Here is a 12,435-nt window from a genome sequence, read left to right as displayed (position 1 = left end):
GCTGAGCCACAAGGGAAGCCTAAGAATGCTGGAGTGGGTGGCCTATCCCTTCTCCAGCAGATCTCCCTGACCCAGGAATCAAACTGGAGTCTCCTGCACTGTAGGCAGATTCTTTACCAACTGAGCTATCAGGGAAGCCCAAGCCTTTAGCAAATTCAACCATCAATTCTCCTGTCCCTTCACTTGGATATTTTCTCTTTAGGTGACTTCCCTCCCCACACAACATACACACTCACTCTCACACACAAACACACACACAGTTGTTGCCTTAACGAACCACTGTTACTGAAGGAAGCATGTATTAACCCCAGATATGCTGGGGCAAAAGGAAGCATATGTGGCTCTTTGAGGCTGGGACAATGTTTCCCTGGCCAGTGTCCCCAGCACGGTCAGTAGAAGGAAAGGCTACTTGACCAACATCATTCCTAAGGCATTTTTGCCACATAGTTTGAGTTTGTACAAATTGAAGGTAAAATAATCTCAAGGAAATAGACTTTGTGCTTACTGAATTAAATGTGGTTTTTTCAGAAATTTTAAGTATTGAGCCCTGTTTATCTATAAAGTTCAAATTTTTAAAAAAAAACTCATTTTTCAGATAAGTTCAAATCTGAAACAATCACTGAAAATATGAACATATCACAGGGTGAAGATAGCTTGTGCCTAAACACTTTATTTCTGCTTAACTGACATTGAACATTTAAGATCTTTGGCTTTGGGTTGCAACTCTAGACTCTGGTAAATGCCTCCGAAATCCTAGAACACTGCTCTTTCCAGGAAACCGAGCTGCTGCTTTAGATTTGCAACCTCCCAGTCAAACAGGTCCTTTGACTTGAAGTGGATTCCTTTCTCTTCTGAGACAACCCACTGTTCTTGGCATTAATATTTGTCAGTGTCTCTCTACCCTTAGTCTTGTCCTTAGCTTGAGAGCTCATTTCTTCTCTGGACATTCACAAGAGTCTGCCAGGTGTTTCTAGTCTGGACCACTTCAAGTTTGTCTGGACTGCTATTAGAGTGATGTTTCTTACACACAAATGGGATCATTAGACACAACCTACCCTACACATAGTTATAATTCTTTAACAACTTCTGAATGCCTCAGAATGGTATCCAACTCCTCAGCAAGATGTTCGAGGTCCTCTGAAATGTGGTTCTTCCTGCCTTTCCACCTCATCTCTTTCCACTTCCCTAACATGCTAGATATTATCAAGCAATAATACATAATAACTTATAATAAATTAATAATTAGTTAATAATATAATTATTAATAGTTAGCCTTTACTGATAGCTTACTATGAGCCAGGCACTGTTCAAAGAGCTATTAAGTTGGATTATCTTGTTGAATACCTTAGCAGATGCATTTAGATAACTCACACACAGATCTTAACACATACCAAAGAGCTTTACTAGTGATTAAGTCCTTTAATCCTCATAACAAACCTATGGTAGATACTATTATTACTCCCATTTGCCAAATGAGGAAATCAATGGGCAGACAGGTTGAGCAATAAGCTCAAGGTCACATAGCTCACAAATAAGGCAGCTTGAACTGGAGCCCAGCTAGTGCCCACTAAAGGCTGGGTCTCCCACCGTGATATAATGCAGCCTTTGGCAGAGCATGGCACCATCACACGCTCTTCAGCCCACCAGGCCAACTTCCACCCCACTAGGCCACCCTCCCCATAGGAGCTGTATCTGCTCCTGCTTTCCTTCCTGCTTGGGAAGTCTGCTACTCTGCTCTATTCACATAATTCCCATCCTTCAAAGTCTACCTAAAAATCACCTTCTCCTTAAAAAACTATGGCCACCTTTGAGCCTCTCTCCTTCCTGTCTATAACCTATGGCATATATTGTCTACACCGAATATTTTGCCATTAAAGTTCTGTTTCATTTTGAACTTTGCTAAATACGATTTTGCATGGTTCTTTGTCTTAAGTGGGTTTTGGGCCTCCAACAAAATTATGAGCTCCTGGAAGGTACCAATCAGGTAACGTATATCTGAAATTTCCCACAGCACCCAACACTGCAATGGATTCATATAGATGCTTCACATATTCTTGTTAAATTGAAGTACAAAATGAAGTCAGGTCCCTCTTCCCTATGTGGCAGATTTACTCAATTATACAGTATAACCATATCATTAAACATGGGTTATTAACATATGCAAAACGGTACTCTGAATAAAATCTGAGTTTGCCCAATTATGTTTTATTTTTCCTGCTTAACTAACACTGTTCATTGGAAAAAAACAGAAGAATATTAAAAAACAGAGATTTAGGAATAACATTCAAGTTCCCTTAATTAAAACCACTGAAATAGGCCTCTTTTTGATATAGCTGAAAAATAAAATTGGTTCTTCCTTGCAACTGTCATTAAAAATCACTTAATTTAGTTCTAATTTAATTTGTGTTTAGCATAATGTTGCAGATCTACCTTAATTTGGACAAATAGGATCTATCCACAGCACGGCAGAACCCCTTTGGCAGTACTCCCACATGTGGCAATTAATCCACTGTATTTTTGCTGTAACCTACTTGGCTGTGTCAGCTCCACTGGTTATTAAGGTGTTAATCAAAAGCTCATGACCGTATCTTGCAGCCACATGAAGAGGAGTGTTCCCATCCTTATCCACACAGTCAATTTCACCTCCTGAAAGAGACATTTTAATACAGAATAACGTAAGGATTCATGTTGAGTCAGATAATATACTCACAGTGACCAAATGTTGATTTCATTTCTATTCTGTGCATCTCTGCTCTCAAGAACAAGAATGCTTTTTAAGGGAACAAGTTACCATCTGAAGTTGTAGTATTATTAAATCTGCATGGAAGGAAGTCTATTAGAAATGCTTTTTAAAAACCTTTCCACGTTGTCTTATTTAAGAATCTAAAATCTTACAACTAGATTCCCTCTCTAAATAAACAATGTAACCAAATGCCACAAAATGTATCTCTGAAGACATATTCAATTTTAATTTTACTTGCCGAACTAAAGACCTATATAAACCTATGTTACAGCATAAGAACCAAAGGAATAGAGTTCAAGAGAAGATGTATGTAGTTTGATTATCTAGTTTAAAATATGATGAGTAAAATGAGTAAAAGCATAAACTATAAACTGAAAGTATCCATATTTATCAAAACTATCACATTAATTACCTACAGTTCTTTTAATAATAGTTTCATTTTATTTTATTGTATATTGCCTCCTTTTCCCCAAATTCTTATTTTACTATGTCTCTTTCTTTCTCCCCTTTTCATATATGTGAAAAGATATATAATATATAATAAATGAAATACAATTAGTCCATTAATTTATTTGAAGAACCATTTAGAAATAAGTTAAGACATCATGGATTTCACCTCTAAGAACAGTCTCCCGTATAACTACAATACCATCATACCCAAGAAATTTAACAGATACCATAATTTTGTGTAATATACAGTGTGTATTCTAATTGTCCCTGAAAATGTGCTTTATAATTGTTTTTTTTTTAAATCCAGGATTCAATCAAAGAGTCTGACAGCATTTAGTTGTCATGTCTCTTTAGATTCTTATCATTTGGAAAATCTTCCTGCCTTCTATGTAGGTATGTAGGTATCTCTCAAGTTATTGATATTTTTGGAGACTAAGCCAGGAGTCATATATGATATAGTGCATTCTGGAATTGTCTGGTTATTTCCTCATTATTAGATTCAGGCTAAATATTTTGGCAAGAATATCCCAAAGTTGAAATGCACTTCCCATCCCATCTCCACAGCACACACATAAGATCAAGCCAGTCCGTCACTGGATGATACAAGTGTTGATTACTTACAATGGGTACAGACCATCAGTTTGGGAAGATGAAACAGTTCTGCAAATGGATAGTGGTTATGGCTGTACAACTATGTGAATGTACTTAATGCCACAGTACCATATGCTTAAAAATAGTTTAAATGGTAAATTTAATGTTAAATGTATTTTACCACAATTTTAAAAAGAGGCTTGATTACTTGGCTAAGGTGATGCCTTCCCGCACTCTGCACTACAAAATGCCTTTTCCCTTTTAACAATTAGCAAAGAATTTGTGGGTGATACTTCCAAATTGTGCAAATATCTACTTTCCCAACAAAGTTTCCCACAATGATTTCAGCATAAACAGGGAGCACTCTGTTCAAAAGTTATCTGCATTCTTTATTCTGTGTGCTTATATTATCAATTTGATACACAGCCTCATTTGATTGTGGGCTTCCCAGGTGGCGCTAGTGGTAAAGACACTGTTTGTCTATGCAGGGGACATAAGAAACGTGGGTTCAATCCCTGGGTCGGGAAGATCCCCTGGAGAAGGGCATGGCAATCCACTCCAGTATTCTTGCCTGGAGAATCCCATGGACAGAGAGGTTGGGCAGGCTAAAGTTCATAGTATTACAGAGTTGGACATGACTGAAGTGACTTAGCACTCATTTGATTTTGCCTTCAAATATTTTACTGGCTTTAACTTTATTTAATACATTAAAACATGTGTTTCAAAAGTCTATACTTTAAAAAAGCCTCATTTCTATCCCTTCCACTTCACCCTCAACCACATTCTATAGTAATTAATCATTTTCACTGCTGTGTTTCTCTTTGTAAAAAATAAACAGATTCTTTTATGCCATGCCTTTTTTCCCCGCACTTAACAATGTACCCTGCAATTCATTCCTAGAGATCACTTCTTTGGATATCTTTCTCATTTTTGTATGACTGGTTTTTCATTGCATAGATGTATTAGTTAAGTAAACCAGTCTGGTATAGATGATCACTTCTTTAGATATCTTCCTCATTTTTGTACGACTTGCTTTTCATTGCATAGATGTATTAGTTAAGTAAACCAGTCTGGTATAGATGAATATTTAGGCAGTAAAAATAATTTTGCTATTATTAGGAATGCTGCAGTGAATACCTTCATGCAAATATTGTTTTGTATTTGTTGAGTGTATCTTCAGAATAAATTATTAGAAAGGGGATTTCTAGGTCAAAGAAATGAGTATATGGTTTTATTAGATTTTGCCACATATCATTCTCTCGGTGCTGTACAACTTTGAACTCATGTGAGCAATGTGTAAGAGTTTCTTTTTCTTCAGTCTTGCCAAGCTTTTGAATATGTTCCATGTAATGAGTGAAAACTGGTTTCTCACATTGTAGTCTTTATTTACATTTCTCTTGTTAAGGAAGTCGAGAATCTTTTCATATATTAAAGGGCCATTTGTTTATCTTTTTCTATGAACCATTTGTTCATGACTTTTGCCCATTTTTCTAAGAGAGTGTGTGTGTGTGTGTGTGTGTGTGTGTGTGTGTATGATCTTTTTATTCCTTAATTTTTAAAGGTTCTTAAAAGAGTTGGGAGATTACCCACTTAGCAGTAATTCAATTCAGTTCAGTTCAGTTACTCAGTTGTGTCCGACTCTTTGCGACCCCATGAATCACAGCACGCCAGGCTTGTTACAAATATTTTTGTCCTAGATTTTCTTTGTCTTTGGTGGTTTACCCTGAAGAAATCTGTTTTATAATTTCTTTTATTGTATTTAGATTTTGCATTGTGGTTTTAAAAGTTTTCCCCACATCCTAGCAATATAGAAACTGACACATGTGAAAATATTTGCTATATGCATTACTGATAATTGAGTAAACTTTCAAGTATTTTAAGAGCCTCTGAAAATCAAGGAATAAGGAGGAATTAAGGAGAGGGAGGAATGGGGAGTGACTGCTAAATAGGATGAGGTTCTTGGGGGCAGATGATGAGAATGTTCTGGAATTAGATAATGGCGATGATTGTAAAGCCATATGAAGATACTGAAATCCACTGAATTGCACACTTTACAATGATGAGCTTTTACAGTATGTAAAATTTATAACCCAATCATACAGGAAGGGCCTGAAGAAAGCTAAAGGAAAAGGGGAGGGAGTAAAGGACAGGGAGCACACCAAGGAGAAAAAACACCGTGTGTACTCTTGCTTATGGAAGACCATGTGCATTTCTGCTTTTAATAAAAGAAAGTACCTAAGATATTGGGGCACCAAATATAAATTAGTCTAAGATTTTATTTCCTGACTATCTTGCTCATAAACAAATCTCTGCATCATTGTGGAAAGCAATTAAGTTATTGAATTATCAGTTCATGCTCTTAGATATCAGGTGTTTTAGAGTAGGTCAAATCTTCAGCTTTACCTCATTATCAATTATATTGAACTAAACTAAGCTGATGTTTTAAAACTAAAATATATCATTTTAAGATACTAATACTATAATGTTTGGTTTGTGTATCTAAACTACACATACACATTTATACATTCCAGAATAAGAAATACAAAATCCTGAGAAATGTAAATATTGTATAAATGGCTTAGGTCTAAAAAGATATTAAACATTTACTTTAAATAATATTACTGAGAAAGTAATTTTCTCATTGTAGAAAATTTAGAAGATGCTATAAAATACAAAAAATAAAACAGAAGTCATCTATAAATTCACTGATTATTTTGAGGTAATCAGTATTAATATTCTGGATTTTTCCTTTCAGTTGTTTGTGTGTATGTGCATTTGTGTGTGAAGACATTTCCCATGGTTAAGATCATAGAATACAAAGAGTTTTGTATCCCGACTTCCCCCTTAATATTACATCACACACACTTCCCATGTCATTAATTCGTTTCATTAAAATAACTGCAAATCTCCATGATATCAGTATTTAGAGAATTTACTTAGAAAGGCCCCAATTACAAGGCATTTAGGCTATGCCCAATTTTGCCTCTAGGAAAAACACAGGAATGAACATAACTATACATAACTTTATCCACATTTCAGATGATCTCCTCCAGCAGGATTTTCAGAAGTAGTACTACTGGATTGGAAGTATGAGTATTTTTCAGGCTCTTGATGGACACTGGGAAATTGCTTCTGAGAAACTCTGTGCCCATTTGTACTCTCGTTACCAGTATATTTGAGAACCAAAAAGAAGCCGTTGAGTCTTTTCAGATCTAAGGAAAGAACATTAACTTCTAGGCCACAACACTCTCTCTTATGATACGACTGTTATAAAATCTTCACAATAATAGCTGCATGGCCCTTCACTCTAATGAATCCTACTATGACCACCAACCCCCTAAGATTTATTCCCAACAAACAATATTCTCTCTCGTCAGGTGTGTTGGTAAACCAGAGTTAATAAATGAGATTCTCTCCTAACAGTGAAATAATTACAAATATGTGTGGCCTTTGTAGAAGGGGAAGATGTTTAAAAGAACTCCAATGAGTACATGCGTTTATATAGGATTTAAGATGTTTCACTCCACAGCCAAGACTTCAGCATGTGCCAATAAGTGTACACATTTGGATTTTTCAACTTAATAGCTATTTATAAAATGGTAATCCCTTTTTGACTTTGTGACAGAGAAATATAAATGGCAGCTTGAACACAAACGCTGATCTTTCCTCATATCTTTGTTTCTGCAGCAAAGTATTGATTTTTAAAACCAGTTGCTCAAATATATAGACTATTATCATTTTCATAAAAGTAATTACATATCTTCATATGTACATTCTTAAACACATGTAAAAAATCTGGACGTTTCATCAAATTGTCAATAGAAATTATTGGGTGGGATTAAGGAGACACATTGATGGGGATCTCTTTAATAATTTAATTTTATTCTATAGTGAGCATGTATTCATTTTATTGGAGAAGGAAATGGAAACCCACTTCAGTTTTCTTGCCTGGAGAATTTCATGGACAAAGGAGCCTGGCAGGCAACAATCAAGAAAAATAATAAAACAAAATTAGTTACTGCAAACTTTTCAGTTCAGTCACTCAGTCGCGTCAGACTCTCTGCGACCTCATGAACTGCAGCACTCCAGTCTTCCCTATCCATCACCAACTCCCAGAGCTTGTTCAAACCCATGTCCATCAAGTCGGTGATGCCATCCAACTATCTCATTCTCTGTCGTCCCCTTCTCCTCCTGCCTTCAGTCTTTCCCAGCATCAGGGCTTTTTCCAATGAGTTCTTCAAATCAGGTAGATGAAGTACTGGAGCTTCAGCATCAGTCCTTCCAATGAACATTCAGGGTTGATTTCCTTTAGGATTGACGGGTTTGATCTCTACTGCAAACTTTTAGGGACTCAAGAAATAGCTTGCAATAATTTAAATTTAGAAGCATCCAATTTAGATCATTTTTATGCCTTGGGGACAGGCAGCCACTTGGTCTCCATGGATACCTCAGAGTAATCCAGGATACAGGTACCCATGTGAGAGCTGCCCACAGTGGTCAGCCTAAAAGGTCCACCCACGGAGCTGATCAAAGAGTGGAACCTCAAAGAAATCTTTGTCCTGGACAAACACTACATTGCTCATGTTCTGAACCAAGTGTTAGGGGCTCCATGTTTATCAGCCTCAAATATTCCAAAAATAAGATAGGAAAAGAGAAGAGTGAAAAATACTGGAAAGGATGATCTAGGAGATTTGAGCTGATAAAGTTTCTTTGTTGTCACTATAATTTCATGAGTTAATTTAAAACTGTAAAAATATGGGTAATTATCTTAAATTGTCCTTTAAAATATACTTCTGGAAATCATCATAATTTAGTAGAAAATAGACTACTTGTTATTCAGAAATATGTTTAGGACCTCTAGATGAATTAATTTCTATTTTATGGTCACTCCCAAAGCTTTCCATTTTCATTTGAAAATCTTTAACAGTTGCTTGGAATTCAAATATCTTTACTCTTTATTTGAAAGTTGCAAGTTAATGTTGGTAAACCAGCATTGATAATTAGTGAGGAAAATAAACATTTGTGAGTTTAGACATAGGCAGAGCATATAGGAAGAGATGATTTATGCAGCATTATCCAGGCATTCATCTGAAATTAGCTTTTCATTGCACAAACAAGAATAGTCATCTTATTAAGTTGCCTTGGAAGGGCTATGAGCCCAAATATCAAAAATCTCACAATGAATCATCCTAACCTATCCCTTGGCTCTTCCTTTTCAAACTCTATTTATTTTTAAAGCTTCTATTAAAAAAAAAAAAAAAAGCATCATTTTGAACTTTCGTAACCTGCTGAGCAGCATCTAAGGCAGCCGCTTGTGCAAGTGGCTGGATCAAATGCCTTCTGATACCAGATTATGTCTTCATTTAATTCTTTCCCTCTCTGGTTCTGACAACACAGCTTCAGATAACAAACAATGCGACTGAACAGCAGAGGCACTCTTTGTTTATTCACTTAAAAAAGAGTTTTTAAAAACGATCACCTTACCAAAACTGAATGATTGGGGGCGGGGGGAAGGTATTATAAAGAACTAATAGCCCTGACTAGAGAGCAGTCAGAGAAGCAGAGAAATGCTGCAAAAAGCCCAGATTATCAGAACAATTTAACAAAACAAACACCAAGCATGTCCCTCAGTAGGTCTCAGGACCAAATGATGTCCCCATGGGGGATGGGCATTCAGGGTCCTGCCATGTAGGGATCCACTCTGGAGGATGGACACCAGGTCCTGGGAGTGTGAGTCTCTGGACCTTTCCCAAAAGGAAACCAACAAACAGGAGGAAAGGAAAGAGCTTCCTATTCTTGTCCCTAAGAGCATGTTTTAAAAAATGTCAAATGGGATGGTATGGGGAGGGAGGAGGGAGGAGGGTTCAGGATGGGGAACACATGTATACCTGTGGCGGATTCATTTTGATAGTTGGCAAAACTAAATCAATTATGTAAAGTTTAAAAATAAAATTAAAAGAAAAAAAAATGTCAAATGGAAGAACTCACAGTTCTCACATGTGTAACGAATGCAAAGAATTGTTGGCTGAGAGAAGAGAATGCCAAATTATCCTTTTACAGGGATGCTGCTGCTGCTGCTGCTAAGTCGCTTCAGTCGAGTCCGACTCTGTGAGACCCCATATACGGTAGCCCACCAGGCTCCCCCGTCCCTGGGATGCTCCAGGCAAGAACACTGGAGTGGGTTGCCATTTCCTTCTCCAATGCACGAAAGTGAAAATTGAAAGTGAAGTCGCTCAGTCGTGTCCAACTCTTCACGACCCCATGGAGTGCAGCCTACCAGTCTCCTCGATCCATGGGATTTTCCAGGCAAGAGTACTGGAGTGGGGTGCCATTTCCTTCTCCAAGGCATGAAAGTGAAAAGTGAAAGTGAAGTCACTCAGTTGTGTCTGACTCTTAGCGACCCCATGGACTGCAGCCCACCAGGCTCCTCCGTCCATGGGATTTTCCAGGCAAGAGTACTGGAGTGGTGCCATTTTACAGGGATGACTCTATGCCAAATACAAGCAACTCTTAAACAGAATTCAAGTTTTAAAAAAAATTTTAACATGTCATTGTTCATCCAGATAACACATTTGTAAGTGAGTGTTTGAGAGTTCAGTCTCCAGTGTTAGTCTTCCTGAGTTCTAATCTCTGTTCCTCAACATATGTGCCAGGTATCCCAACAGAAGTGACAACCTCTCTGCCTCAGTTTCTCCATGTTTGAAATGGAGATGATAACAGGACCTCTTTCTCATGGGGTGGTTGGAAGGATTTATGTGGAGTGCTTAGTCAAGTGCCTGGCACAATGTGAAGAACACTCAACCATTATCATTATATATAATAAGTTATATACTATAGCCACTATATTTTCAGTATTTTAGGACCCTGGACTCCACTCAACCCACAAAGCAAGATGCCAGGCCAGCCAAGAATAGGCTCTGAGACGAGCTCCTTGATCATAGAGGACAAGACATAGGGTACTTTTTCAGGTCTCATTCCCATTCAAAAGTCTAGCAAGAATTCTAGTAGAGAGGGCATGGAAATTTAAGTTCACAGGGATGGTTTGTGAAAAGATCAAAGCAGCCAGCGGGCCCCCAAGACTGCTTTAAGCACACTAGCATGACACAGTTCTGGCCCACAGAGATGGACCTGTAGGAATGCAGTGCTTCAAGGTGAAAAGCTGCTCCTTCTCTGGTCTGGTCGCTAGTGCTTGAAATTGCTTCAACAGGGAACAATGCTTTTTAATGCCATCAAGCTAAAGCCCAGTGATTATATTCACATTAAAATTTTCAAATTGGATACCAAATAGCTCCCTGGTTTTGTTTATTTTTAAGGCAGTGGACACTGTTTCTGAAAAACAATTGAGAAATATAGTGGGACGAGTCGTTGCTGTTTAGTTGCTAAAGTTGCTAAGTCAAAGTGAAGTCACTCAGTCGTGTCTGACTCTTCGCGACCCCATGGACTGTAGCCTACCAGGCTCCTCCATCCACAGGATTTTCCAGGCAAGAGTACAGGAGTGGGGTGCCATTGCCTTCTCCAGGGGATCTTTCCAACCCTGGGATTGAACCCAGGTCTCCCGCATTGCAGGTAGACACTTTACCATCAAAGCCACCAGGGAAGCCCTAAAGTTGCTAAATCGTGTCCAACTCTTTCGCAACCCCATGGACTGACTGTAGCCTGCCAGGCTCTTATGTCCATGCAATTTCCCATGCAAGAATACTGAAGTGGCCCACCATTTCCTTCTACAAGAGTGGGATGAGGAAAGTGTGCAAAGGAGAGATGCCAGGGTCCCTCCCCACCTCCCTTGATTTCAAGAGAAACAAAACAATTAAAGTGGTTTTTCAGTAAAGTGAATGTCAAAGGCATACCACACATTTCAAACTAGAATTAATACATGTTGTACAGTTAATTTCCAATTACCTGCATTTGCTCACTGGAAATTTGCTGGGATTGCTTTTCTTCTATAGTTTCACTGAAGTGCTTATAAATTTCCTGTGCTTTGCTGCAGATATTTTGCTTCCTCAGCATAATTTCTCTGCATAGTGTCAAATGACTTCAGTACCTAGGACATACCTTGTGCATGCTAAGTCACTTCAGTCATGTCTGACTCTTTGAGACCCTGTGGACTGTAGCCCGCCAGGTTCCTTTGTCCATGGGGATTCTCCAGGCAAGAATACTGGAGTCGGTTGTCGTGTCCTCCTTCAGGGGATCTTCCTGATAATACCACTAATGCTTCAAGTGTATGTCATCCAATATTCTTACAGATGGCAGGAAGATAAGTCTAAAAAACTGACTAATGTCTGAGTTTTGAGATCTAGAAATGTGGGTCAACTAAAGATAGTTTAGGAACTGCTGAGTTTATGTGAAATGTTGGCAAATATCTGAACTAAACCTGTTTGGGTTTTTTTCCACATGTCTTCAAGATTAGCTAAGATAACAGAAGTTGTGCTAGCAAGGTCAGTGCACTCCCAGATTCTGGCCATTACCCTCTAATAGTAACATGAACCTTGATGCAAAGTGACACTCCCTAGTATTTTGGCTGCAGAGACAACCCAGTGGTTCAAGCACATCTTTATTGTAAGTCTGGAATATTACTAGATTCTCTGACTTTCCAAGGTCTCTATCAAGCCTGTGATTTTATCATCCTTTATATCATGCTTTATATATCATGC

The 12,435-nt window shown here is 38.0% G+C and overlaps 1 protein-coding gene across 5 annotated transcripts in view; it reads right to left on the bottom strand.

The window, feature by feature from the left end:
- Positions 1–12,435, bottom strand: part of ANKRD44 (ankyrin repeat domain 44) — a 311,092-nt gene that overhangs the window by 91,249 nt on the left and 207,408 nt on the right. For all 5 annotated transcript variants that reach the window (XM_070388779.1, XM_070388790.1, XM_070388784.1 and 2 more), the window contains exon 10: positions 2,532–2,646. In XM_070388779.1, the coding sequence (XP_070244880.1) occupies positions 2,532–2,646 (115 nt within the window). The remainder of the gene's footprint in view (positions 1–2,531; positions 2,647–12,435) is intronic.

The sequence above is a fragment of the Bos mutus genome, chromosome 2 (genome assembly GCF_027580195.1).
Source record: "Bos mutus isolate GX-2022 chromosome 2, NWIPB_WYAK_1.1, whole genome shotgun sequence".
In the NCBI taxonomy this organism is placed as follows: Eukaryota; Metazoa; Chordata; class Mammalia; order Artiodactyla; family Bovidae; genus Bos; species Bos mutus.
The sequence above is the reverse complement of the archived record's forward strand: the minus strand, read 5'-3'. Positions and strand labels throughout refer to the sequence as shown.